This window comes from Helicoverpa armigera, chromosome 3 (genome assembly GCF_030705265.1).
Source record: "Helicoverpa armigera isolate CAAS_96S chromosome 3, ASM3070526v1, whole genome shotgun sequence".
Classification (NCBI taxonomy): Eukaryota; Metazoa; Arthropoda; class Insecta; order Lepidoptera; family Noctuidae; genus Helicoverpa; species Helicoverpa armigera.
The window spans coordinates 11,091,055-11,118,813 of record NC_087122.1 but is presented as its reverse complement, the minus strand read 5'-3'; the positions used below and the strand labels follow the sequence as shown (position 1 = coordinate 11,118,813).

General features: G+C 34.6%; 1 protein-coding gene across 1 annotated transcript in view; it reads left to right on the top strand.

Annotated features, from left to right (window-relative positions):
* The first annotated feature begins 357 nt into the window (after positions 1–357).
* LOC110372922 (uncharacterized) overlaps positions 358–27,759 on the top strand; it is a 161,160-nt gene continuing 133,758 nt past the window's right edge. The window contains exons 1-2 of the mRNA XM_064043652.1: positions 358–643; positions 17,558–17,773. Of these exons, the coding sequence (XP_063899722.1) occupies positions 17,712–17,773 (62 nt within the window). The 5' untranslated portion in view covers positions 358–643; positions 17,558–17,711. The remainder of the gene's footprint in view (positions 644–17,557; positions 17,774–27,759) is intronic.

Below are 27,759 nucleotides of genomic sequence, written 5' to 3'. Positions count from 1 at the left end.
ATGCTGTTGTGTTCGATGTATGAAGTTGGCGTCATTAAAAATCCACTTAAAGTACGTATTGCTAAAAAAACATATATTTAATGTTTACATAAATATTGTAGCAATTTTATTTCATTTGTACAATACCACTTGTTTGCATTCTACATACGAAACCAGATGTATACAAAAAACATTTTGTAATCTTTATTATAAATGTTGGTTTTCTCCCAAAAATATAAAATTTAAGTCACAATTCTCACACGAAAACTTAACTGAATCGAAAATTAACTAAACCACAATACTTAAAATCAAAGCTGTCTTTACCTAAATTCTATGTCACCCACTTACGGGGCGGTGGGCGATACAGGTGCGCGCGCGCAAATTGTCGGCACACACCACGCCGCAAACACGCATCATACGCGGCCATCACTATAACCGGTCAAACGAGCGAATATCAACCGTACCGCGTTAAACATAAAGCTCAATTTTACTTTAGTAGCGAGTTTTTTTTTTCGTGATCGAGTGAATTTTCCGAAAGTTTTTCCCGAATTGTTTTTTTTTTTTTGTTTTGTGTGAACGAAAGTGAGGTGAACTTGTGATTTTTATTTGTTTGAATATTTTGTGGGACGTATTGAAGTTTTGGGATAGTGTTATAATTTTTGTTGTAAGTATTGTTATTTATTTTAAATATTAATTATAATATAAAATTATGCAGGTGTTTCCAGGTTGAGAAATCCCAATGTATTTTTATTTAATTTTAATTTATGGAACCTGAATTACTACGATAATTGGCTAACAAAATAAATCAACACTAATAATTTAAGTATATGAAGTCACTAGTTTTTTATGAAATCACGAAGTCAATGTACAGTAGGTATTAACAGTGATTTAATATTTCAAAGTTGTTTACAAATTAACTACTAATAAGTTACAAAAAGTTTACACGAGCATCGAACAATACTTTTCGAACAAAAAATATCTGTTCTTTACGGCAAAAACTAAAATATTTACACCAGCAGACATAAAAACTAATATTTAACTTCACCATTCCAACGTTCTGTGTAAATAAAAGCAAGAATTTATAAATAAAATTAATTTATTCAAAGAATTAATTAAATTAAGTACCTCATTAACATTAAGTTAAGAGAAAGTTTCAAGTTTATTTTAGTTCAAATAATAAATGCACGAAAAAAACAGAATTGGGTACTATATTGCAGTATATTATTTGCTTTCCAAAAAAAACACTTTGTACCTTCTTGCTAAGAAGGATATTAAACTTCAATATTCACGTTTATAACATACGTACAGTATACGTAGATCTAAAATGCTTTTTCATCGTTTTCTATAATGTTATTTCAAAGTCACACACACACCACATGCCAGCCTGTATCATCCTTGCGGTTTTCACAGGTCATCTCCAACAACATTTCAATATTTTTCTAAATGAGTCACGCCTATATAAACAGAACATTTTAACCTGACGAGAAGATACTTCAAATAAAGCTTGGCCTCGAATAAAAATCCGCGTGATCAAATAAAATTCGATTATGCAAATCCTAAAAGGTTTTATGCCAAAACTGATGCTTCCTTATGTGAAAAAAAATCTTAAATTTCAATAATTCTATTGTTTGAAATGTCATTTAAATTTTAAAATGTTGATGAGTCAATATCTTGCAAAAAAATTAATAATTTGTAAAAAAAAAAATCATTCAATAGTAAGGTTTCTTAGGGGTCATTTCAACACGCTTTTTGCAATAAGACGTAGACGCACCTTTTGGTAGACACTCCTTTGCCTTGAAACTAACATAAAAGGATTCTCATTAAGATGAGTAGTTCTATTAACATACTTCTATACTAAAATGAAAATGAGAGTTGTACTTTTTGGCTTTTGGTCAAGATAGGTATTCCATGCCGTTCATGGCTGAATAGGATACACATTTTATCTATCTCATCTTATAATGTCTCATGATATAATCCTTTTTTATTGCATAAAACGTAGAAAATAATTTACTTGTAGTCTATCCTGACTTTTCGGTAATTTTGCTATACCTACTTACCTAATTATTTTTCTCTACTATCACGTTTAGATTCAATATGCCTATCTCAATGATAATCAATTCGCCATTGCAATTTTCCCATAAGTATAACATTATCCCTTTACACCATGCATCTATGTTCTCTCTACCATAGCTTCGGAGTCATCAACGCCATATGTAATGATACACACTTTCCTTCTCATAACGTTGTGATATCGGAAGATATTATACTCCCATTGAACAAACTGTCGCTTATGTAAACAAACGATTTCATAAATACTGTATACAACTACTTGGATATCTATAAAAGTAATTTAGAGCACTTTGTATTGCGATTACATCGGAATGTGTATCTTGTTTGCGAAATTAATAAACATTCAATTCATAACATTGTAGGAACTTGAATAAAGAAATGTCTAAAAATATCTGTTACTAAAATTATAAAATGGTTTTTTTTTGTTACCATATCTGAGTCTGAATCTTTAGAAGATGCAGATTTCTTAATATTTTTTAAATTTTTTTCTGTAGTCAGACCCTGCTATTTCTTCGCGATAAATAGGGATATCTCAATCAGTAACTAAAAACTTCAAGATTACCTAAAAATCATCATCGAACACTTAAAATATCTCTTACAGTTAAACCGATCATTGACCCAATCAAAGTCTCACATTACACATGAAAACGTTACCAAACTGAGCGTAGCTAATGAGTGAGAAATCAATCAAGTCATTAGGTAAGTTGATCTGTAATCATCACGCTGATTATCTAACAGCCTATGCAATGTTTGTCAGCCATTTAATAACGGACCAGTGTGAAATCGATCCACTTTTATGGATATGTAAATAGAACACGTAGGTACCGTACTAAATGTTAGAAAACCAAGCCAAGAAAGTCTTTACAATACGTATGTATTTGTTTTTATTTGGAATCTAAGAAAAATTAAATCCTGTGTTTTTTCCATGATTATTTCTTTGTGAGAATAATCCGTTTCAAGGATACACATTTTTATCATTTCAATAAATCTAAGTAGTTAGGTATCCCTCAAGAGAAATTAGTCATTTAATTATGGTTAATGTACACTTAAAATTCTTATTAAATAAGAAATAAATTAGAACTAAATTCTTTTGATTGGTGACATTTTGTTCAATTTTAATAATTTTGTCCAGCTTTTAAAATAGACCACCTGTATAACATAGGAAATGCTAATAAAGCAATTGAGTATTAATTAATTTATCAAATAAAATCAATTGCACAACGCAAACAAGTTGCTTCATTTTCAATTTACTTAAGTGGGATAACAGAACAGAAGTGGGATAATATAATATAATGTGTCGGGACACCTTTTCACACACGGTCGGTTAGCCCCATGGTAAGTTATTTATTAACTTGTGTTATGGGTGCTAACACAACTGATAAACTACATATAGCTACATATATACATATTTATAAATACATATTGTAACACCCAGACCACGGCCAACAAGCATGCTCATCACACAAATGTCGACCGAACCGGGAATCGAACCCGAGACCTCAGGTTCGGGGGTCCGGCATGATGACCATTGCGCCATCGAGGTCGTCAAGTTAAGTCCATTAATATAGTTATAAACAGGCCCGCCGCTAGCTGTTTGTTCGCCCGCGTGCAAAACTGATTATGCCGCCCTATGACTACATACGTTTTGTCAAAAAATATATAAGGGGGGGGGTCCGGCCCCCTGGATCCGCCCCCGCCCCTTCATATCCATCTTACTTGTCATTAGATCAGAAAAATATATGTACATGCACCGCTCTGATTGCAGAAAACCAGTGCAATCATTACCCATGTGGCCCCTATGTATTGAAATACTTATTGTGAATTGTGATTAACTTAAACTAACGCACTTAAATATCTATAACAATGTTTAAAGTCAGTAAAATATGTTATTTGGTGGGTTTCCCGTTGAAAAGTCAACTTCCATACGTTAAGACACTTTCCATATGTAAGGAAGCGCGAGCGTAGCGAGCGCGAAATTTTTTTAGTCTAAGGACACAAAACAAATAAAAACCACTGTAAATTAACAAAGCAAAGTCAAAAATTAAGATATGCACAGAAGTGAAGTGCAAAAGCCGCGAGCGAAGCGAGCGCGATTTTTTCCTTAGAGTTTTCATGAAGTAAACATAAATCATAAAAAGCCATAACGGACGTGCGCGAAAAATGTTTATTCGGAATTGAATGCCTCAACAATTAAACAAAGATAAAATGCGACATCTGATATGGAGCCGCGAGCGCAGCGAGCGCGAATTTTTTTTTGATGCAAAGTGTGAAACATTCAAAATTGATAGGAGACGACCAAAGCTAGGGCGGCTTTTTCCGAAATTTTATTGGTTTAATTTTGCCGCCCCCTAAATAGCATTTGCCCCACGCTATGCCACTGGTTGATTTTAAATCGTTTTTAAGAATCTTTAATTTTGAAAATGTCCTTTCAACAGATGCACCTAACTGAAACCGGCAGTGTAAGTAATATTCTTAGCGCTATTGCTGAGTTCGGAAATATTGAAATCAAATCATTAGTAAAAAGATATTGTATTTTTTAAATATTACGTGATAACTCGCTAGATTTGCCGCCCCCTAGGACGTGCCGCCCGCGTGCTGTGCACGCGCTGCACGCCCGCTTACGGCGGGCCTGGTTATAAAGTTTAATATTCGTGTAATGGTAGCACTAACCGCCAGTTATTTGCTATCTGGCTAGGCGTATGACTTCATCGTTGAACAATATCGCTTTCGTAACAGTAGGAAGGTAAGTTACAATGTTTATAGAAATTAATAGACGTTAGGCCTTTCTAGTTGCGGTGGGTATGCATTTAAATATTGACCATTACATTAAATACTGATAGTTTGCATTTATATTATTACTAGAGGTTTCACTTAGAAAATAAATGCATTGAGAATCAATATGTACTATCATTAAAATAACGACACAAGAAACTGTAAAAGATATGGCTGTAAATCAATAATTTTACTTGAGGTAATTGAGATAACGATAGGGGTAAGTATGTAGGAAGAAATTGGATTAGGTAAGGCAGAGTTATTATGGGACTCGAGGGTGATGAAAAATTGTGACATCACGGTAGACGAAGAAAAAGAGGAAAAAGAGAAGAAAGGAGGAGAAAGAGAAAAAGAGGTAAATAATAAAACGGAACAATATGTTATTACTGAAAAGCAAACAGGCGTGACATTACAAAAACCTTCCTCTTTAATATTACTAATAAGATTCCAATACGGTAACAATGTTGAAGATCAAATGCACTTGTGCTCTAATGAAAATCGTGACTTGTAAGATGACCCCAATCACCTACAGTGACGAATTTATTGTTAGTTTACCATTTATTCAAAGGTTAACATATTTTATAAGAGCGAAGTTATACTTAGCAAGCTATGTCGCAGTACCTAACAATTATGTCTTCATGTGCTTCCCGAAGGAACTACTTCGCACACTCGGATAAAATGCGTATGACGGTTACAAACGGTCCCTGAGTAAAATAGCAGATTTTTCTGATAAAATAATGTTAATACGCTCAAGTGGGCTAAGGAAATCTGGTTGTAACAAAATCCATATTTTTCAGGTTTCAGAGAACTATTTACTAAAAGGTTAATATTCTCATCTTAAAACAAACAATACATACTTTACCAACAAGAGTGTGGTACAAAGAAGCCAGAAACACATTAGTCATGTGGAAATTACCGAAATTACTCAAAAGCAGCGTTAACGATGTTCAGTATTGTGTCAAAAAGCACATAATAGTTAACAGTTAGCTGAATGTAGCCGCATTGGTGATGCTAAGCAAATGACCGCGAAAATGTAAACAGTGACGCGTTAGGTACCTACTGTTGGACTTCGTTTACTGTGGGAGTGAGTTGTAAGTCACTTTTTAGTCGCTTTGCAGACGGTAGCTAAAGAAGTTTAATAACCAAAGGAACAAAAATAACATAGGTACTAAAACATTTGAAAATATGAAGAGAATGCGTTAAATGGCATAAGTTTTTTCACTGTTAATTAGGTATGTAATTATATTTTATTATTGGAGTTTGTTTTTCTGCAAAAATTTCAGTATTTACAGTGGATTTTTTAAGTATAAATCAATCCTATGAATACCACAATATCAATGGTAACAGAAACAAGAAGAAAAGAAATACATTCTTTCCCAAAATCAGATGAATGTTTACTTCTTTACTATACTTGTCTGACTAGAACTACAAAATACAAAAATACAAAAGTGACATCCAAAACAATAGTACCGGCCATCTTCACAGGTATCATTGACTAGCTAACGAATATTGGCGTGTAACTGTTTACCTAACTTGTTGAGATTGCTTCTGAGCAAGTAAGGCACTGCCTTTGGCAAATAATATTAAAACCAAGGCCGGGTCATTCGGAGTTTTGAAATTCTCAATGAGCCATGTATGATGGAGTGTTTATGGTAAGGAGAATGATTATGTAGATGAATATATTGATTTGTGTTATGCTTATTTAATTTTAGCTTTGGAACTAATGTGGTGTTTATTGTATGTTGCATGAAGTAATCAGAAATTAAGTTGGTAGTAGTAGGTTTCCTATTTAATAAATACGCTTTACACTATATATACTATACAGATTACACTGGTTTGGGAAAATAAATCGGCAGTTTGCCCAAAATTAAACTCTTATCTCTAATAATTGCTAAAAATTAGAATTATTTAACTTAACGCATAGCTTAAGTTAACTATAGGACCCTAAGAAAAATATTCGCCTTCTAACAATTCATTAAACAAGTGCCAAAAAACAGTTAATCCACAAAAGACCTCGTAAACTTGACACTTAAACTTAACAATTGACATTTAAACAAACAACAGTTGCACATGACGAATTAGAAAATATGTTACGAATCGAAAACGTACGGAATGCCCGCAGATGCGCTTGCGCAAGATCATCGAAAGTGACCGTCGATGAGTTGCCGTGACGAGGTACCGTCTGCACCGGTACACGATACATGTTTATTTGGTTTTTTCGACACTTTTTCGAAGACTTTTTGGATATAAAGATCTTTTTAGGTATTGTAGATAGAGGTATGAAATAGCCGTATAGTGAGAAGAATGAGTTTTTATTAAGTTACAGTGTAGGATTAAAAATAAAATAAAGAAAATGCAGGAAAACTCTAACGTGCACGTGTTGTTAAAATTAGATGTTAGATCATGGAGGTAGATGATGCTGCTGGATCTTGGACTAAAAGATCGTTTAGAGGTCAATTACATTTCAGAAACTTTACTATGGGGAACCTACAAAAATACATATAAAAAAATAATTACTAAGATTCAATAAAAATTACACAGATTTTTTACTTTTACCGTATGCTTACTGTATTACTTACCTAGGGGTATTGGGCCTTACCAGGGGGTATTGGGTTGGGTTGCCCGGGTAACGGGTTGAGGAGGTCAGATAGGCAGTCATTCCTTGTAAATCACTGGTACTCAGCTGCATCCGGTTAGACTGGAAGCCGTTCCCAACATAGTTGGGAAAAGGCTAGACAGAAGACGATGACCTTATGTTTACTGTACAAAATGTTTTCATAGTTCCTGGATACAATTTGATTAACTGATTGGATCGAACCAAAGTTCTGTTAAGAGATTTCACTTACAATGTTACAACATCAGAACTACAAACTACTGTTCTAGAGTTCTTGTAGTACACAAGTAGACACAGGTTCATTAGAGGTTAATGAATTAGTTACGTATCGTGTTAATTAGTTCCGCGCGGAACGAAATGGTTAATTATGTGACAGTTATTGCGATGAGCGTTTGATGTATCCATATCGGTCTGTCATGCATTGTAAGCAAGTGCTGCTTTCATTAAATGCCTTTCAGCAGGTTTCAAATTGATGTGTTGGAAATGTTTCCGAGATTTCGGAGCTAATATCGTCGTATATCAAATCATAAGAACATTTACTTATTCAAAGTAGGCTGAAAAACAGCACTTCAGAATTACATGAGACAGCCCCCAAAAACGCCCGACCTTCTAGTACTTGTTTTGCTGAGAAGAAGTAGAAGAAGAGCTTGTAGTCCTGTCCTTGTAGTCTTCATTATTTTCTCGTAATATGTTTTTTAGATTTATACTAATACGAATAAGGTGAAGAGTGTGTTTGTTTGAATGCGCTAATCTCTTTACAGGCCTTTTAAAAAGTGTTCAGTGTTCTTATTGGCTACTTTTAATCCGGGTATGCGGAGCAGTTCTTACGAGGCATAAAGGCTAGTCAATCTATTGTTTTTTATTTTCTATATTCAATATGTTTATTTGACTTAATATGTTTGTCCATTTTTTAATATTTTTTCTTATGGTAAATTCCTCTGTTTAGAATCACGATTTTGGCAACTGTTGTATGAACTTCAATGCACTCGAACGATGTGAACGTCTGAATAATAGTTATGACTAGATTTATGTCTTTTACAGTTGTTTTAAACGCGGTATTACCAAGAATTTTATTGAGAAATACGTTAAGATTGTCCACGGTATAATGCATTTATTTAACTTCTAAAAATAGAAAGATTTCGTGTGAAATTTGAATATTATCGTGTTTTAGTGCAGATATTTGCAAGCTAAAAGCTATTTTTTTATCTAATATGCACACACTTTCTGTTTTAGGTTCCTACAAATTAGCTTAATTTGGACCTACATATATTTGTTTGTCTACTTTCAATGTCCAAAACTCGGGAAGAGTTAGTTTGACTTTAGGTTATTTAATAAAAATACAAGCCTAGAAGACAATTAATTTTGATGGCTATTACAACAGCAGCAATTGTTTTATTTAGGTTTACAGCTCACTACGTCAACTGAAATCTAAGACACGACATTATAACCTAGAATTAAATTTCCGTTTTCATTACGCTTCCATTACAAGTTACAAAAAATAAGATGATTTAATAGAATTTAGAGTTTTAAGTTAATATTTATATTCTTTTATAATCTGCGAATTATCGTAATTTCAGAAACTTTGTTGCTTAAGTTATTAACGTTAATACAAAACACTGTTAACACGCACAGAATTAAGTTTTCAACTATAAATCAACGCATCTATTAAGTGCTCTCAACGTGCGAAATCAATTAATAGGGCTGTTAAAAACGTTTATTCATAACAACATACATAATTAAACTTGAGTACTTCGCCCTGAAACTAAGGTGGTTAAATTGGTAAAAAACATTTTCTCATTCAGAGAAAATAAAACCATATGTTTATGTTTTTCTTTTTACAGCCACTATTCATTTATTCTAGAAGGGAATTTGTCCTTTCTGACAGTTTCTTTCAAAGTTTTTGGTCCTCCAAATTGGTCAAATCATCACCACCTCGGCTTTCTTATACCACATTAACCACCAGTTTAATAACATCTACAGTTGACATAACACTACATAATTAAGACCACACCAAAAATCCCATAACACGGTTACGAAAATAAATTGCGTGTGGACCAATATTTCTTTATATGTACAATATTTCGGCCGAGTACTCACGTCACGCGACTATCTTGCACACCGTACATGAAGCTACGAAATGACAGCGATTTATTTGCCATATGCACACATTATTCGTAATTCGATGGCGATGTCGAAAGCGAAAATTTGCGTGTATTAGGAGCCGTGGCGGTTTAGTTAGCGATTTTATAAGATGATTGGGGTAATTTTGTGATGTGTTGTTATGTCGTTTGTTTTAAGTAATTGGTGGTTTATTTGGGTTGTTATTTTGTGTGATTTTGGAGATGATTTGGGAAATCTAATCACCAAAATAGAAGACACATGATGTGATTATGATGAAGTGTCAAAACTATTTGATATAGATAGCTTATTTTTGCTTGAGACACGTCTGCAACCTCTGTAGGCAGAATTAAAGGTTGAGTTAGTCAGGTTTATAGTCAATACTTTACAAAACTAACCATTATACTTTTTAACGAACACAGGCAAATGGATCACCTCAAGGCAATCGCAAGGACTAAAGGAATAGTGGAACGCTGAAAGCATCCTTATGAAACAGCCGTAATTGATTACACAGGATTACTGGTTATTACAAAATACACCCACTAACATCCTCAACTTATAAAAATCAACCTTCATTTCCCTCAATCATGATGCAATACCACCCAACATAAGTAGGCCTATTGCTTCATATGTTTTACTTGAGAAGGCAGGTCAAAAGGTTTTGGTCCTTCGATCAAATTCCAAGCATGGTTCGGATGTGGACTGAATGTTAAGAGCGACATACAAAATTGGCCTCTTGGGCTTCCTACGTGCAATAATTTGAGGGTTCCTAGTACAAATGTACTGTATATAATAGTATTGCTTTTTGCCTAGTTATGCGGTCAGTGGCTTTTTGGTCCTTTCGGTCAATAACACGATGTGTTTCGCCCACTTGTGAATATGATGGATAGTTGTTTAAGAAATTGTGTGGATAGCTGGTTAGGCTGAACAGTTCAAGCATTTTTTATATTTTATTGATTCAGTTATTTAAACCTAGGATTGTAGAGTTAGAAAGTTACAATCTATTAAGGAGTTGTAGGGGCAGGTATCGGCAAAGAATAGGAAAGGAATACTATTAATGCAGTCTTTTTCCTCTACTAGGTCCCTATACTGACAGTATCTGAAAGTGGAAAAACTACTATAGGAAGAGTAAGTGTAAGTGGCTTAAACGTGTTTGCCTTCTCCAGCAATCAGGAAATGAATGAATACCAAACACTTATGTTCTCGTATGTAAATACGATAATCATGAATTACTTTGTGTAGCAACAAAAAACGAGCAAACAAATCGTTTACCCATAATAATATATTAAAATTATCTTCCGCACATCACATTATGGGACATTGGCCCCCAATTTAGGCGCGACATCTATAAAAATACTGCCGAATAAATTTCTCATAAAACCGGCAAAACCTGTAGAATTTCGCATAACTGAGTAATATTATTGTCGATATTTTATATCATTTTGGATTCGGTAAGGTCCGGTAGGGTTCGGGTATATTCGTGAGTCATTCGTCCAGTGTCCATTTTGTTGCAAAATTTTGCTTACTCACTGCAGTTGCGAAAGGGTTAACTAAAAATAGTTGAATGCAATTTTGGTAATTGTGGTGTAAATTATTTGGAGTTAGTTGCGAATATTTGTCTGTTGTAGATAAATGGATAGTTAACGAAGAGAGTGGTTTATTGCCTGGATTCTTGTCGTAATATTTAATCTTCAAACCTTCGCGCTTTAGACTGCATATTGGATTGTTGTGTTTAGCAATTATTACTTCCACTATATATTTTCAATTTATATCCACTATATCCAATTTGGTGATGTATCATACAAACCATATTTTGCCAATATTCGTGGAATGGAAAAAAACTGGTGCAAAACAATGTGCAGCTTTTGTTGTATGTTAACACAAAAGCTCATTATTAGGCCAATGTAATGAAACTTTTAACTAAAGTTGATGAGTCTTCTTTGTCAATTAATCCATTTATGCCTAACTTAGAGTTTAGATAGGCGATACTCAAGTGTATTCCACCGGTTGAATATCCTACACTACACTACATTGCATGCGATATTTGGCAACATATTTGCTGCATTTTTTCTGCATTCTAATCCAAATAATTGGCCATAAAACTACGTATATACTGGCCAACTGTAACTGTACTAACACTGATCGATGTGTTACGGTTCATGTGCCGATTAATGTAATTAACACTGGCTTATGCCAATTTTCCTAGAATTCGAAGTTGGTTTAAGAAATGAAAGGTCGTTGGATGGATTATGTATGAATGTAGTTTAGCCGACCCCAACATAGTTTGGGAAAAAGGCTCGGAGGACGATGAGTTTGTAGGTGAAGGGTGAGTATACATGGGCTGCGGGTTGTTCGAAAGAGATACCGCGGCCCTGGTACATAAAAGGCCTATGACGGAACACGACGATTTTAGTCAGTAAGAGTCTGACACTCCCTCTCCGCTGCTAACCCACAGCGGGAGGGGTCATTTGATGATTTTACGTCGCTAAAAAAAAGGGTGAGTATACATGAATTAATAAAAACAAATAAAGTTATTTAACTAGAATTAAATAACAAATTGTTTGTAATTTTTTTTCTTAATTTTTTTTTCATATTCATTTCTTTCACTTTGCATGAATCAATGAAAACAAATAAAGTTATTTAACTGGAATTAAATAACAAATTGTTGTTATTTTTTACCCGACTGCCAAAGAAGGAGGGTAATGTTTTTCGAGTGTATGTAAGTATGTATGTATGTATGTATGTATGTATGTCTGTTCCTTTGTGACCTCCTGTAGCCTAAACGGCTTGATGGATTTTGATGTATGAGGTATCGTTAGATTTGTCTTGATTACGGGAGTGTCATAGGATACATTTTATCCTAAAAGTCCCACGGGATATTTTTTCTAAATTTCCCTTTAAAAAAATATGTATGCGGTATCATTAGATTCATTTCAATCACGGGAGTAATTAATATAGGATACGTTTTTTCTCAAAATTCCCACGGGAACATGTTAATTCTGCGTCAACGCAAAGCAACTCATGCGTTAGCAAGCAAAAAGCGATTCTTTTGGCGATACAATCACGTCGTCTTGATCAAATGCATGAACGTCGTCTTGATCGTCTTGAACGTCGCATTGGCGGTAAATTTATGTTGCGGAGTAACATCACTCGTAATCTAAAGCCAAATGTCGTCGAAATAATTTAAAATGGTACTTACATATACATAGTCTTCTACATCTACAACATTTTCGTTAAATAAAACAGCTAAAAGTTATAAATAAAAGAATTATTATTAAAAACAAAATACCCGACTGCACACTAAAAGAGTAAAACAAGCCCCACAATAATATTGATCAATACAACTTTACTGAATATAATTTATAAATATTGATGGAAAGCATCGCAGGCGGGGACCACCTTGACCGCCACCAACGAAAATTCTGCTAAATGGTGCACAACCGAAATGACTATAAATAAGCCTCTGTTGGTCCCCGCCTGCGATGCTTTCCATCAATATTTATAAATTATATTCAGTAAAGTTGTATTGATCAATATTATTGTGGGGCTTGTTTTACTCTTTTTTTAGTGTGCAGTCGGGTATTTTGTTTTTTTAATAATAATTCTTTTATTTACATTTCTTTGCTTTATTTTCATTTAACTCAATAATAAATAATCTGGATAGATGATGGTAGGTATTTGTTTCTATTCAATAGTGCGAATTTAAGCGTACGGTGCACGGACGTGATCAGTAGAAGTAATTCAAACGTGAGTGTCTGTCAGGAATTGAAATGTCTATATGACCAAGTGACGTCAATTGTCGACATTCTCTGGAGAGAGTGTACTGAGGGTAGGCACTAATTATATTATTTACAAATCAAAAATTTTGCCATCATCGCTAAATCCAGCTTTCAAAGCCATGTCAAAAAACTAATAAATCAATCAATCACTTCATAACAGTATTTGAATTCTCAAAACTGCACGCGTAATAGCCAAAACTGCTGTAGACTAAAACTAACAAGGCGAGTCTAAAAGGCACATTGATAATATTTACATACCGTACTGTGACGACCTAAAATCTATGAGAAACTGAACGATTAGGGATGGGATAAATTTCGTCCTGATTAGGCCGAATAGTTGGTACCTAATCTAGACACTACGTCATAACTGGGTGGTAAGCGAAACTATTCAGTTTAATCTCGTAAAATTAGTTTCTAGTAAAGTTATTTGTAAGTATTGATTACATTACATTTATAAAGTTACAGTTATCATTCGACACCATCGCGTCAGCTGAAAGACGTCCATTGCTGGAAAAAGGCCTCCTCCAAGGTTTACATTCAACTGACGCAAGTTTTTCTACTATAATACTTAATCTTTGCCTTCAAATTACACTGAAACTTAACGCCATAAACCTAATCGCCGAATATCCAACCAAAGCCGAAAAACAACGCCGAATATTGAACCCATCACTAGCCGAATTCCCTTCACGGAAATCAACGCAGCGTTTAGACAAAGCTAAGGCTATACGTCATCGGTTACCGGTTTGACCATAGACTGAATTGCTGACGAACTGTTACGACATTGAATATCTAGCTTTATAGCCATTATGGGGACTTGTGGAATGTTCGCCGATTTTGAAACTAACTGCGTTTTTAATTGCATGTGCATTGCGGGTCGGTTCTCATCGGTCTTTCTTGGTAGTGTAGATTCGTTTTGAGTATTTGGCAAGTTTCATTGGATTGATGGTATTTTCATTGTAGTTTTGGTAGGTGCTGTCTATATGAAAGCTAGGGTCAAATAAGCTTAGTATGTATTTTATATAGACTGGCGTTTTTACGTGGAAAGTATTTTGTTTTGATTTGTTTACCCTAGTTTCCATGTATTGATACTATCTTAGATCCTACACACGTTTACTATCAAAAATCGGTTTGACGGATTAAAATGTAACTTATGAATTATTTTGAATTGCAGATATTCTTAAAAATAACTTTTTTTTTAAGTAGGTGCAAGTCATTATCTCACTAAGTGGTGTTCTAAGATAAAACCCACTAGATTACTCTAGTGAAACCTCATTATCATATTAAAGCCAGTTTTTACTTTTTCCCGTTAATACACCTCTACTATGATCGCTAGAGTGTAACACTATGCTTTACGAGAACGTAGTTATTTCATTGATCGTACGCGCAGGTATGTATTCTAATATGCGCACACGACTATGTGAAGTATCTTTAGGTTACGTCACGTAAAGATATAAAGTTAAGTTAGGTAACGGTTTATTGGTTTGTACTTAAACGGATTAAGTAGATTACTCACTCCCTTCATAAAATGTTCTTAAAGCTCAGAAATAAAACCTGTGAACATCAGAGTTCTTTTACTTTTACTCTTATGATGAGATAATCTTATGAGATGTTAGCAGGGCGAAGCAATGTTTCATTCCCACATATTATTTTTTGTGACACACTGTTAAGCACCACAAAATGAAAGTACAAAGTAAATCTACGCCAAAGTCAAATCTATAATTTAATTACTGGATTAATTGTTTTAAAAATGTATTCTCTTATAGGAAACAGTGACATCACCATCAAATAACGTAACCTAAAGGTGTTACAAGAACTATTTCTCTCAGGTGGCTTAGAATGAATATTTTATAAGAGAAATGCGTTGCAACGGATATGCAACATTCAATTATATTATAATTGTGCGGTAATTGACAGTGTGTGAAGGAGACGTGCTTATGTGTTACCCGTGTGTGGGAGTGAGAGGTGCGACGGGAAATTATGAAATCATGTTAAGGATATTGGACTTAATATGCAGTTAATGTTTACCTATATTCCACTAGTAAATTTTATGCTTTTAATAGCGCATAATATCATGTTTGTAGACAGTTGTTAGCGATAAATGTAAGCGTAATTATTTAGTTACACGAAGGAAACGTCACATTTTAAATTTTAATACAAATAATATGCATCATGTCCGTGTACTTTTTCGTACATAATTTATTAACCACTTTTGAATGAGCGCCATTGTTCTTTTAGCAACACAACTTAAATCAACTGGATCAAATAAAAGTGTTATTTGAAGAACTTTTTCCGAGCTCGTAGAACATAGATAAATAACAGTCTTTATTTTATGGAGAAATTAAAAAAAGTAAATAATATATCAGTGTGTAAATACAGTTACAAAAACCACAAAAGCAAAACCAACCTGTTCCGTTCCTATCACTTACAAAATTACCATAAACAGTCTAATTAATAGCGCCTTGAACGAAAGGAAAATGCTTTCGACACTTACAAATTAACATAAGCGCATGATCACTCGATATGCAAATCAGACGACAGTCGGTTAGTAGGTCAGGCAACCGGTTGGTTCGGTCAGAACGCCCCACTAATGCATTCCTATGATACACAAGTGTAGGTTATGAACTTTTTCCTTTATATTTATTAGTTGTTTTTCCGCTGTTTCTTTACAAATCTGTTAAAACCATTTGGCTATGTTTTACTCCAGATTTTAAGCTATTTTCTCCAGAATTTTCATTAGAATCGTTTCTACTGTTTTATCATGATGCAAAGTTACTTCTTTTTCTGTATAATTACCTCTACTTAAACGTAAACAATATTTATAAATGTATCGATATATTTATAATTAAATATACAGTATCTAAGAAGTCTTACAAATAGGTATTTTAAAATCCTTTGTAAGTTTTTCCAATTGTCAATCTGGCTACTCACAAGGATTGTTTAAGGTTGGATTATCATCAGATGACCTATCCCTTCCTTCGAAATCTTATTTCAGACATTCCATCGTAGGTACTTACTTGCACCATTATGCAATAATGACATCTCAGACCTTGAAAGAAACCAAGACTGACCAGTTTATTTCGGTATTTTACCTTAATGTTGCATGATGAATTCTTGAGTTATGTAGGTACAGTCAACTTCAGGTCAGTGGTAACAGTTTTATAGGAAAATCGTATTTATTACTATTGCGTTAAGGTGCACGACAGTTACCACTGATGTGCGGTCTACCGTACATATGAGTTTTTACAAAACATCGCCGAGAATGATTTAATAGGTACCTCTAGATTGTTACTAATTTGAAGCTACTTTGAATAATATATTATGAATATTCATGTGATATATGTTTACAACATTATATAAATATTTATTTATATGTAACAGTAAAATGTTGGGAAAAATATTTCGTGGGTTGATTCACGGTTTATAAGTAAGGGGGATAAGAGTACCCAGCACACTATAAATTTTTAGTCGGCCGATAGTTTGTTTGGACTTATAAATTAGTATAAAGATGAATGGTAGTTACACACACTGCAAAGTAAATAATTATTAAATAACTACAACAGTTAAAAAAATATCTCTGTTGGTCAGCATTGTGAAAAGATGATATTTAATAGTCATTTTACTTGCCACTAAAAGTTTGAAACCTTTTATTAAATCATCAATGAACAGCTCATATTGGTCGTGTAATATCTTAATGAAATAGATGAGTTAAGTTTAGGTATATTCAGCCAGTTAGAACGTTTTATGGCTTTTATTAACGATCATAAAATTGCTGAGGAAATTGTGTATGTATGAGTTTCGTAAAGAAACGGTATTGCATCTGGGAGCTATCTTTCACAATGTTAGATTTTTATATGACTTCTTTTTAGAGTTCCGTAGCCGACGGGTAAAACGGGACCCTATTGTTTTCACTCCTCTGTCCGTCCGTCCGTCTGTCACCAGGTTGTAACTCATGAACCGTGATAGTTAGAGAGCTGAAATTTTCACAGATGATGTATTTTTGTTGACGCTATAACAACAAATACCGAAAACTAAAATAATAAAAATATTTTGGGGGGCTCCCAGCTCCCACACAACAAACATGTTTGTTTTGCTCATTTTAAATAATGGTACGGAACCCTTCGTGCGCGGGTCCGAACTCGCACTTGGCCGGTTTTTTAATTTGGCAACTTCAAACAAAATGAAGGTACTTATTTACTTTTCCTAATTAACTTTTTTATTGTTTCAGATAAACTCCAGTGAAGTGAAAACTTAAAAGAAATATATTAAGTGTTAAATAATGTTTTAAATACCATAATAAATAAGTGTGATTAGTGCATACAGTAGTGTGGATGTATCATATAGTGTATTGAGTGTGTGAGTGACATACAGCAGGAGTCAAGATGATGACCCTGTACAGAACCATTAAGGGGACCAGTACAACTAAGAGGAAGAAACGAGAAAGGTATGAGATGTTTTATTATATCTCTAGATTATAATTTGGTAGCTTTGTAGGTAAAATTGGGGCTAGCTTTCGTAGGGCACTGAATTTTTGAAAATATAAATACCTAACATCAAGTGACAGTGCTAAACAGTGACAGTGGTGGCCTAGTGGGTAAAGGACCAACCTCTCAAGTATGAGGGCGCGGGTTCGATCCCAGGTCAGGCAAGTACCAATGCAACTTTTCTAAGTTTGTATGTACTTTCTAAGTATATCTTAGACACCATTGGCTGTGTTTCGGATGACGGTTAAACTGTAGGTCCCGGCTGTCATTGAACATCCTTGGCAGTCGTTACGGGTAGTCAGAAGCCAGTAAGTCTGACACCAGTCTAACCAAGGGGTATCGGGTTGCCCAGGCAACTGGGTTGAGGAGGTCAGATAGGCAGTCGCTTCTTGTAAAGCACTGGTACTCAGCTGAATCCGGTTAGACTGGAAGCCGACCCCAACATGATTGGGAAAAGGCTCGGAGGATGATGATCAAGTGACAGTGCTCAAACGGGTGGGTGCCTAGTAGAACAAAAAAATTGCGGCTGCGAAAACTACAAAAAGCAAATAGGCATATTTTTTTATTTTTTCTGGCTTAAATCTAAATTGAAAGAAATATTCTATACTTCTTTGGAAAAGTAGACCGGATCCAAGTATCAAAAGGAAGTGAACTGAATAACAGCCTAATCAATACTTTGAAGATAGCCGAATGTTCAGTTCTTGGCTCTTAAATTATCACATGGGTAAATCTAGAATCAACAACATCGTTCATAAGTGCTTGTAAAGGTCTAACTAAACGAAATACATGATTTGATTTCGACTTTGACAAAGTAAACACCAATAGATGCTCATAATAACTACAAAAACTCCAAAATTACCGGCGTAGGCGCAGCACCGCGGCGCCACTACTCAACTAACGGGACCTTTCGGCATCGAATGCAGCGTTTCACTTTTACTTTACACTGACCGTTTGATGGATAGTTCGGCGCTGCGGCGATAGATGGCGCTGGTTTAAGTTTCTGTATAAATCTTGATACTTGGTAAATTTGAAGATACGTTGAAGCGATAAATAGACAAAATATTTTATGTGTTCCAATAGTATTTAACTCATTACTATTCAATTGTGAGAAACTTAATAATAATATGTAGATAGACCTACCTAATTTCAGTAAGTATGTTTTTCACGAAGAAAGAGAGGCACCATGCCATATCATATATAAAATAAATAGAAATAAAAGGATTTTTCATGACCGTTTCAGAATTTCAAAATTAGCAGTATTGTCAGAAAAATATATTTAATATGGTCATTATTAACCTTAATATGTAAATTATATTTAAAAATAAACCGGCCAAGAGCGAGTCGGACTCGCGCACCGAGGGTTCCGTACAAATCCTGTATAGATAAAAAGTGAGTCTCGCGCCAACCGTTCAGTTTAGAACAATCATAGTTACGGTAATTTCGTGAGAGTCAAAATAGTTAATATTTTTTATTTTATAATATAACTAAAATAGTAGGCCAGTACCTTGTAAAAGTTATTTTATTAAAGTTATTTATATACAACATTTTATAGTCATCATTCAGAAATCTGATTGAAAATAACTAATTATGTCTTAAAGGTCATTGGGCATATCTGACCCGCTTTGTAAAAAGTGGCGGACATGAATCAAAGTAGTTTTAAATCGTGGAGAATGGTATGACGTTTCTTTGAATATAAATATTTTATTAAAATTCCATGGAGACGAATGTCCAGGATCGTTTGAAAAATATAAAAGACAAGCAGTTTCAGAGGATTGTAGAGGTTGCAATGCTAGTTTTTATTGTTAAAGACTTTTCATAAAGAAGGAAGATACCAATTCGGATGACCAGGATCTGATGAGGATCTGGAAACCCTGAGATATCCAGGGCAACTCTTGAATATTGTAGGCACGCATCGAATCAAAACCAGACATGTGACTATATTTTTGAGGGTACTGGTAAACAGTAAAGGTTTGGAGCTGATTTGATTATGGAGACTACAGAGAGTCGAGGGAACTCCTGAACGGTATGTTGCAACTACCACGTGTTTGGGCTTATTTTATTCGTATTGATGAGAACTTTTCACAAAAGTTAAAAATAAAAACTTTTTACATAAAAAAAAAACAACAAGAAAACTGTTTATATGCATCAGTCTAGATCTCGGTAGTTAAATAAATATAGATCCATCCTCTAGACACCGACTTCTAGACCTAATCGCATTGGGGTAACCTGTAATGGTAAATGTATGTAGATAAATAAATAAATAAATATGAGCCCAAACACGACGTAACTAAAACATGCCGTTGAGGAGTACTCTCGACTTTCTCACGTCTCCATCATCAGGTAAGCTCTAAAGCTTCACTGTTTGATAGTATCACCAGACATACATCTGAGAATCAAGTTTTAATCCTATGCATGCCTACAATTTCTGATAGTTGCCCTCGATTTCTCAGGATTTCCATCATCAGATCCTGACCTGATGACAATGGAAATAAAAGGCGAGTATACTCTTTCACTACAAAGAAATGATTTCTCAAATCCGTCAAACTTGGTCGTTTAAATTCTCCATTGAAATGAGGAAAATATTTGATGTTTACACCTGATGTTTTAATGTTTTATGTAACTTCAAATTTATCATTTTCGCAATTTTTCCTTTATCTGTACTTTATAACGTTGCTTCTTGCCGAATTTCAAGATTCTGAGTTCACGGGAAGTACCTTGTAGGTTTTGATTCCCTAGCGTGTGACGGAAATTCGTCTAAGGTGTCGGTATAACTGCTGTATCTTTTGATCGCGTTAACTTAGAAGTTTGATTTTTTCACTACCTAAAGGGACAATAGACCTAAGTATTTGGTATAAATTTCAATTTGATACCTTTATTCGTTCGTGAGAAATAAGGTAGTAAGTTTCATTTTATTAAAATATTTTTTTTAATGTTATATAACTAAAAAAATGAGATTTTCGGAATTTTTCCTGTATTTGCATTATATGACAATGCTTCATGCCAAATTTCAAGACTCTGAGTTTACGGGAAGTATCCTGTAGGTTTTGATTCCTTTGCGAGTGTCGAAAATTTGTTGAAAATATCGACATAATCGGCTGTATCTTTTGATTGGCTTGGCTTAGAAGTTTGATATTTTCACAGCTTAAAGAGGCAATAGACCTGAGTATTTCATGTGAATTTCAGCTTGATACGTCCACGCGTTCTTGAGATAAAGGGTCTTGACAGACAGACAGACAGACAGACAGACAGACAGACAGACAGACAGACAGACAGACGGACAACAAAGTGATCCTATAAGGGTTCCGTTTTTTCCTTTCGAGGTACGGAACCCTAAAAAACAGACATATCAATACCAATCACCTAGTTATAATATTGGTTATTAGTATTTTTTCCTTTCCTTGTTAAAAAAAAGTCGTGGTGGCCTAGTGGGTAAAGGACCAACCTCTCAAGTATGAGGGCGCGGGTTCGAACCCAGGTCAGGCAAGTACCAATGCAACTTTTCTAAGTTTGTATGTACTTTCTAAGTATACCTTAGACACCATTGTCTGTGTTTCGGATGGCACGTTAAACTGTAGGTCCCGGCTGTCATTGAACATCCTTGGCAGTCGTTACGGGTAGTCAGAAGCCAGTAAGTCTGACACCAGTCTAACCAAGGGGTATCGGGTTGCCCGGGTTACTGGGTTGAGGAGGTCAGATAGGCAGTCGCTTCTTGTAAAGCACTGGTACTCAGCTGAATCCGGTTAGACTGGAAGCTGACCCCAACATGATTGGGAAAAGGCTCGGAGGATGATGAGTATTTTTTCCTTCCCAGTATACTCAAAAGGTCAATAACATAATAGTGAAGATTATCTATTTAAGATCATAACTACAAACTGACAGACTGTTAACCAGCTTAATTATAAACACATAAACTATGTAACTCAATTAAGTTTTTGTGGGAAAGTAATTAGAATTTGTTTATTTTTTTATGAGTGATTATCATCTAAGAACGCATCAGTCAGGGAAGTAACAAGCCGAAGATTTGTGTATTTATATGCTATAAGATGATCTTGATGTGATGAGTCGCAGAATAGGCTGTAATAAATAAAATGTAATAAATGAAAGATAATTATTACTCTGCTTACCTATAATATGAATATCGTAAATGTGAAAATAACTATGTCTGTCTAGTTTCCAAAACTACTGAAGTTGGTTCTTGCTAGTACAAAAGCTCGTAGGCTTTTGACCCGGAAAATGTTTTTCCCCAAATGGTGTAACAGAACGATACAATACGAACCCTTAGAGTTCCATCCCTGATATTTTAAATAAAATAATGGTTGTAGTATAGAAATAAAAAAAAAGTTTTCCAAATGTACTTAGCTAGTAATTCTAACAGTCTGTTCTGTGGTTGCCTATGTGTTTCGGTAAAATATTATTTACTGCAATTAATTTTGATGATTTATCTGTAAGTCCTTGTCAATAGAAAAGGCTTGGCAGATCATGAATCGAACAATACGGAACGTTCAAATCAACGAAACAAATTATCCTCAAGCTTACCCATTATATTTGGTAGTGACAGAGTTCAAGGTACGCACTAATTACTACAGCCTATAATTAATCGATTGTTGTGTTATTAGACTTTTCTATTGATAGGTATCGATTACAATGTTCGATTATTTTGACGTATAGGAAATGGTTTGAAATATTATACTTACATGGTTATATATTAATAGCCATACCTATGTAAGGCTATTAATTTAAGTAATGTCAGAAACTTTTCTCATAATCAAGCTTTATTAACCGACTTCAAAAAAGGAAGTTCTTAATTTCACCTGCATGTATGTATGTTTTCTGGTGCACAATTAAGTATCTCACGTCTGGATGAACGCATTTTGTACGTATTATCTGTTAGGAGACATAGGAGATGGTTAAGGGATATATTTTTTTTATATAAAAGGCTGATTGTATTCGTAGTCCGCATAGTCCTTAAATACTACGAGCTCGATGTAATTTGCATCGGATAATGACCCAAGCAAACAGTCAAATAATAATCCAGTCATAGTCCCAAGAATTTCTTAAATAAACCTCTTACATTACACTCAATCAAAATAAACAGAATTCTAGTACCGAATGACTCATCGAGCGCTGCCAAAAATTCCCAATTCTATCTTCTCGATTAGCATTCATCGAGTGCTCGAATCGAGTCATAAAATCGAAATGATCGAGTTAAATTGGGTTCCCGATGTTGTGTGCGATGCATCTTTGAGTAGAATGCAGGTAATAATTTACTGCAGTGCCTTGCAGTGTCAGTTGACGAATAACTGTCAACTTTATCTTGGTTGTTTGATTGCATTTTGAGGGACACTGTTGTTTTATAAACTAGCTGATTCGATTTTACTGGTCCATTTAATTTTATCCTGTTAAAATTGTTGTTGTGATAATTATAATCATATTGGACTTGTTTTGAATAGATCTTATTCTTTAAACTCAATAGACAGCTTAGATGGCTGGGGAGTTTTTTGCGCCACTTCTTGTTCCCAGTAAAAATACATGGGAAATGGTGAAGGGTGGGCGTTTTGGGGGCTGTCTTTTGTTTTTGACGTACCTAAAAAAGTCATGATTTAGCCTAATTAGTTTTTTTTTGAATTTGTTATCATTTATTTGCCTTGTATAATTTGCAATATTTTCTTTTATACTGAATTGATGAGCATGCCGTAGTTCACGCGCTTAATACCTATGGATTAGGATAAAAAAGACTGTTCTATAATTTTACCTCTATGTGTAGCCTTAAATCTACATTTGTCTCGAAAGTCTTGTTAAATAAAATTACGCTTTTCAAACTAACGGATTTTTCGTGGGAATGTAATAACTAAATCGTAAATCTGAGACATATCAATTCTTACCAAAGGTGACATTATGAATACAAAACTTGTACGTTTTTGGCATGTAATTTACAAACATTCATTATGTGGGAATATTAGTGACATCATCATTACATGAATTGAATACTTAAATAATTACATTACCTATGCGATGAGAATTTGTTTCAGTTAACGTCAATTTATTGGATAGGCGACATTAATTTGGTATTTTGTTATATCATAGCTGATTTTGATCTCCGGTATAGTTTATTGTTGATTTTATCACCTTTCTTGATAGTTCCAGCATAAGTTATTGAAAATTATAGTTTTATCACTAAGGTAGAAATCAGTGTCTAGGTATATTATGATATTTACCATAAAATAATATATGTAAGTACCTGGGATTTTGATATTAAAAAGTGTTAATTTGATCTTTCAGATGAGTTAATTCGAATCAATAATTTGATTTTACCACAGTATACATTCGTCTGGATGCAAGTCGCCTCCAACAGGTATCTGTGGAGATCTAAGGGGGAGGCCTATGTTCAGCAGTGGACGTCCTATGGCTGAGATGATGATGATGATACATTTGTCTAGGTATAAGAATCAACTTATCTCAACGATGTATTTTTTTTCAATATCTATTACCCATGCCTATGTTTTGCAATACAGTTCACAACATCAAGCCCTTAGGCAACTAAACCAATCCTGTTCTAAATTTAGCAACCGCCTTGTCATACCAAAACAACCAAGCAACCAACTATTTGACAGTTTTGCACTAAACAGCCAATTTAATACTGCAATATTAGTATTTTACACGTTACAAACGCCCACGTTATGAATATGGGTGCTTGTTAAGGTCGGGTACATGGTTACGGCTTCATCCATGAGAGGACTCCTATGTTTTTCGTAAATGATGTCACTGGTGGACCGTGTGTGGGGCACTTAATTTGATGTGTGAGATTTGTAGGTGTGTGCGTTTGCGAGTGTGTGGAGGTGACGTTGGATTGTTGTGGACCTGTGTTGTGAGACGTTTGATTCGGCAGAAAATTGAGTCCATGGAGCCATCGGTTTCTTGCATATGTATTTTTCAGACGTTAATGCAGGTTTTTACGATGTCAATGAAATTAGCAGGATGATTTTAGATGAACTGAAATAGACACTGAAAACCAACCAACGGTATGGCACTAGGTACTAGCAGTTTCTAGAATCAAAGTCAGTTTACATTCCGAAGCTACAAATCAAACACTAAAACTTAATCAACTACATACACTACTTAAAATAGATACCTACGCACATCCTTAGTATTCCAACGCCGCCCCACATCTACAGATTTATTATAAACACTTGAGCAAGATGTCCATCTGCAGCGAACAACGACAAAGCAATAGGTTGCTTGTTGCAACTGCAGTTACCTGTAGCGTGGGCGACTCTACAGACGCGATATGACGATATTTAACGATATCCCTGATAGTTGGGTAAAGGTGATAGTGTAAATAAGAGGTTTTTGTTTGTTTTTTTCTTCTAAGATATGGAAGAAAGAAAGGGCTATTAAAATGAATGTAGGACTTTCTGCGGTTGTTATTATAGTGATCTAGAACAACATACATGACATAAGTGCATCTAATCTAAACACACCTAATATTGTAGGTAGTGATTTTTTTTTTTTCACTGTTTAGAACCTACACTATTTCCCTGTATTGGGTTGTTTGGTTAACTGGGTTGAGGGGGTCAGGCGATTGCCCTAGCCGCTCCTTGTAAAACACTGGTACTCAGCTACATCCAGTTAGACTGGAAGCCCACTCGGAGGATGACGGAAGACGAAGAGTTGTCCCGGGATTTGTATGAAACTGCAAGAAATAGCCAGTATTGCACAAATCAATGCAAAAGACAAGTCCGAAATACTTCGGACCTTTAGCGTTAAGTTCAAAGAGTAACCTTTTAAAACTGAAGTAGGTATACTTACGTTCCGATACTAAATCAGTCAACTAATTAGATATCGCTCTTAATGCTAACAAAACAACTTTCAATTAGCAATACAGCTTAAAGTAACCCACTTAGCATAGTCGAAATAATATCGGCACAATCAAAGACGCATCTCCGTTGAATACCGAACTCACAATGCCAATAAGAAAAGTATATGCTAGTCCTAACTTAGATCCTTTACTAACAGGATACGCCATTGTCGGGCCTTGCCCTCTTGAAAATGGTACGGGAATGGTACGAGAACGCCGCATTTACTAGATCTGTGCTTTTGTGCTTTTGTCGTGTGTGTGCTCATATTTTTACTGGTATTTTCTCAAAGTGATCGAGAATATATGAGTGATATAACACTATTTGTTTCATCGTCTCATCCGTCGTCGTCGTTGGATGAAAGAAGTCCACTGCTGGACACAAGTTTCCCCCAAGTTTCGCCATTTTGCTCGATCTTCAGCAACCTGCGTCGAAAGTTGAAAGGCTATTTTGCATAGACTTCATGGCAGCTTCAATTGGTTAACTGCTCTAAGTCTAGTCCTAATGAACGCTCTACTTTGAACGCAATATAGCTATCTTTAAACAAATTTTTAATTGGCTTTAAGATAACAATCGGTAATTGAACAATAGTCGAGATAACGTGGTTAAGTGAGAATTTATGTTATAATGAAATTCTCTTATTTTTGTGACGCGGTTTAGTAAAAGTGCTTATGTATTTTACTAATTGTGAATGTAGGTAGCTTGTTTGTCTAAAATGGTATTCGGGTTTTGTGATAACAGTGGTATGAAGTGACTATTGAATTGAGAGTGTTTTGTTTTTTTTTTGTTCACCGTAAAGGATTTTTTTTAAATTAACGTGTGACTTTGCAGTAGGTGTGCTCTTGCGTGGTTTTAAAGCTTTAGTTAGTCCTTGGTTCATCATGGTTAATAAAAAACTTCACCGTCATATCCACCTCTAGGGCTAGCTGCTAGTTGAAAGAAACTCCTTAAATTCCTTATGACTTTTTATCTGACAGTAACTTGCCAACATCTGCTCTACTGTACTCAATTTGAAACTAAGACATTTAGATCAGGATCCAATCCACGATTTGCCTCATTAGACTAAAAGATTATATTCTTATACGTTGTTAAAAAAAAAAAATCTTTAACAACATAAAAATATCAGCATGCATCACACATCATCGGAATTCGTATCATGTCAACAGAGATTGGTCTTTAGAGGAATGTTTCACGAATTTTAATACAGTCCTTCTGTTTACATGGCCAGTCATTGACATTGATATTACTTGTATTAGGTAACGTTAGCTAAAGGTAAAATACCTAAGGATATTTTAAGGTTTAAGGAAAAACCTTTTTTTCTCTTTGATTCATATGATTCAGATATTCTGTGATAGTCTTTCCTTGTAGTTGTAAGTAACTATTTGGTCTTATTTATATCCGATGATCGGAGTGATGACCAGTTTCGAATTGAACTTTTCAAAATTATCTGAGTAGAATAGAAAATTTATATTTAGGTCATCTATTTCTGATTATTTCTTTTTTTGGATTAAACAGAAGAAAGGATAGTATTAAACGTAAAAAAAATGTTTATTCTCTACTTTAGCCTCCCATTTCGAACGATCAAAGTTTTGATCAGTGTTACTTGATGCTTCTGATTTGCTCACACAAATCCCATTTTCTTATATTTCATTGAAGAATTTAAGAAAAAACGAAGTAACTCAATCCTACAGCTCATTGAACTTTTTCACATAACCATCTTAAATTCGAAATTCACTAAAAAAGGCAAAACCAATACAAGTGTCATCATTCTTCGCATGACATAAGAATCCGTGACGGAATTCTTTGCGAATTCATTTGTTTACCGACTTGAAAACTGTAGGTATGCAAGATTTATGCGAGAAAATTATGTAATACCTTATGGGTTCTGTATTTATGCTTTGTGTGGATATAACTGTATTTTATTTCTGTTTATAAAAATTAAGATTGACCTTCACATTTGCCCAAAGGGTTTGGAAGAGCTACTTATTGTCTGCATCAGGACTGCCGTCACAAATCACCGACCCTCTCGAAATACATATAGAGAGTTGCTACCTAATTGCTACCAGCTACCATTAGTTGCTACCAATTGCTAT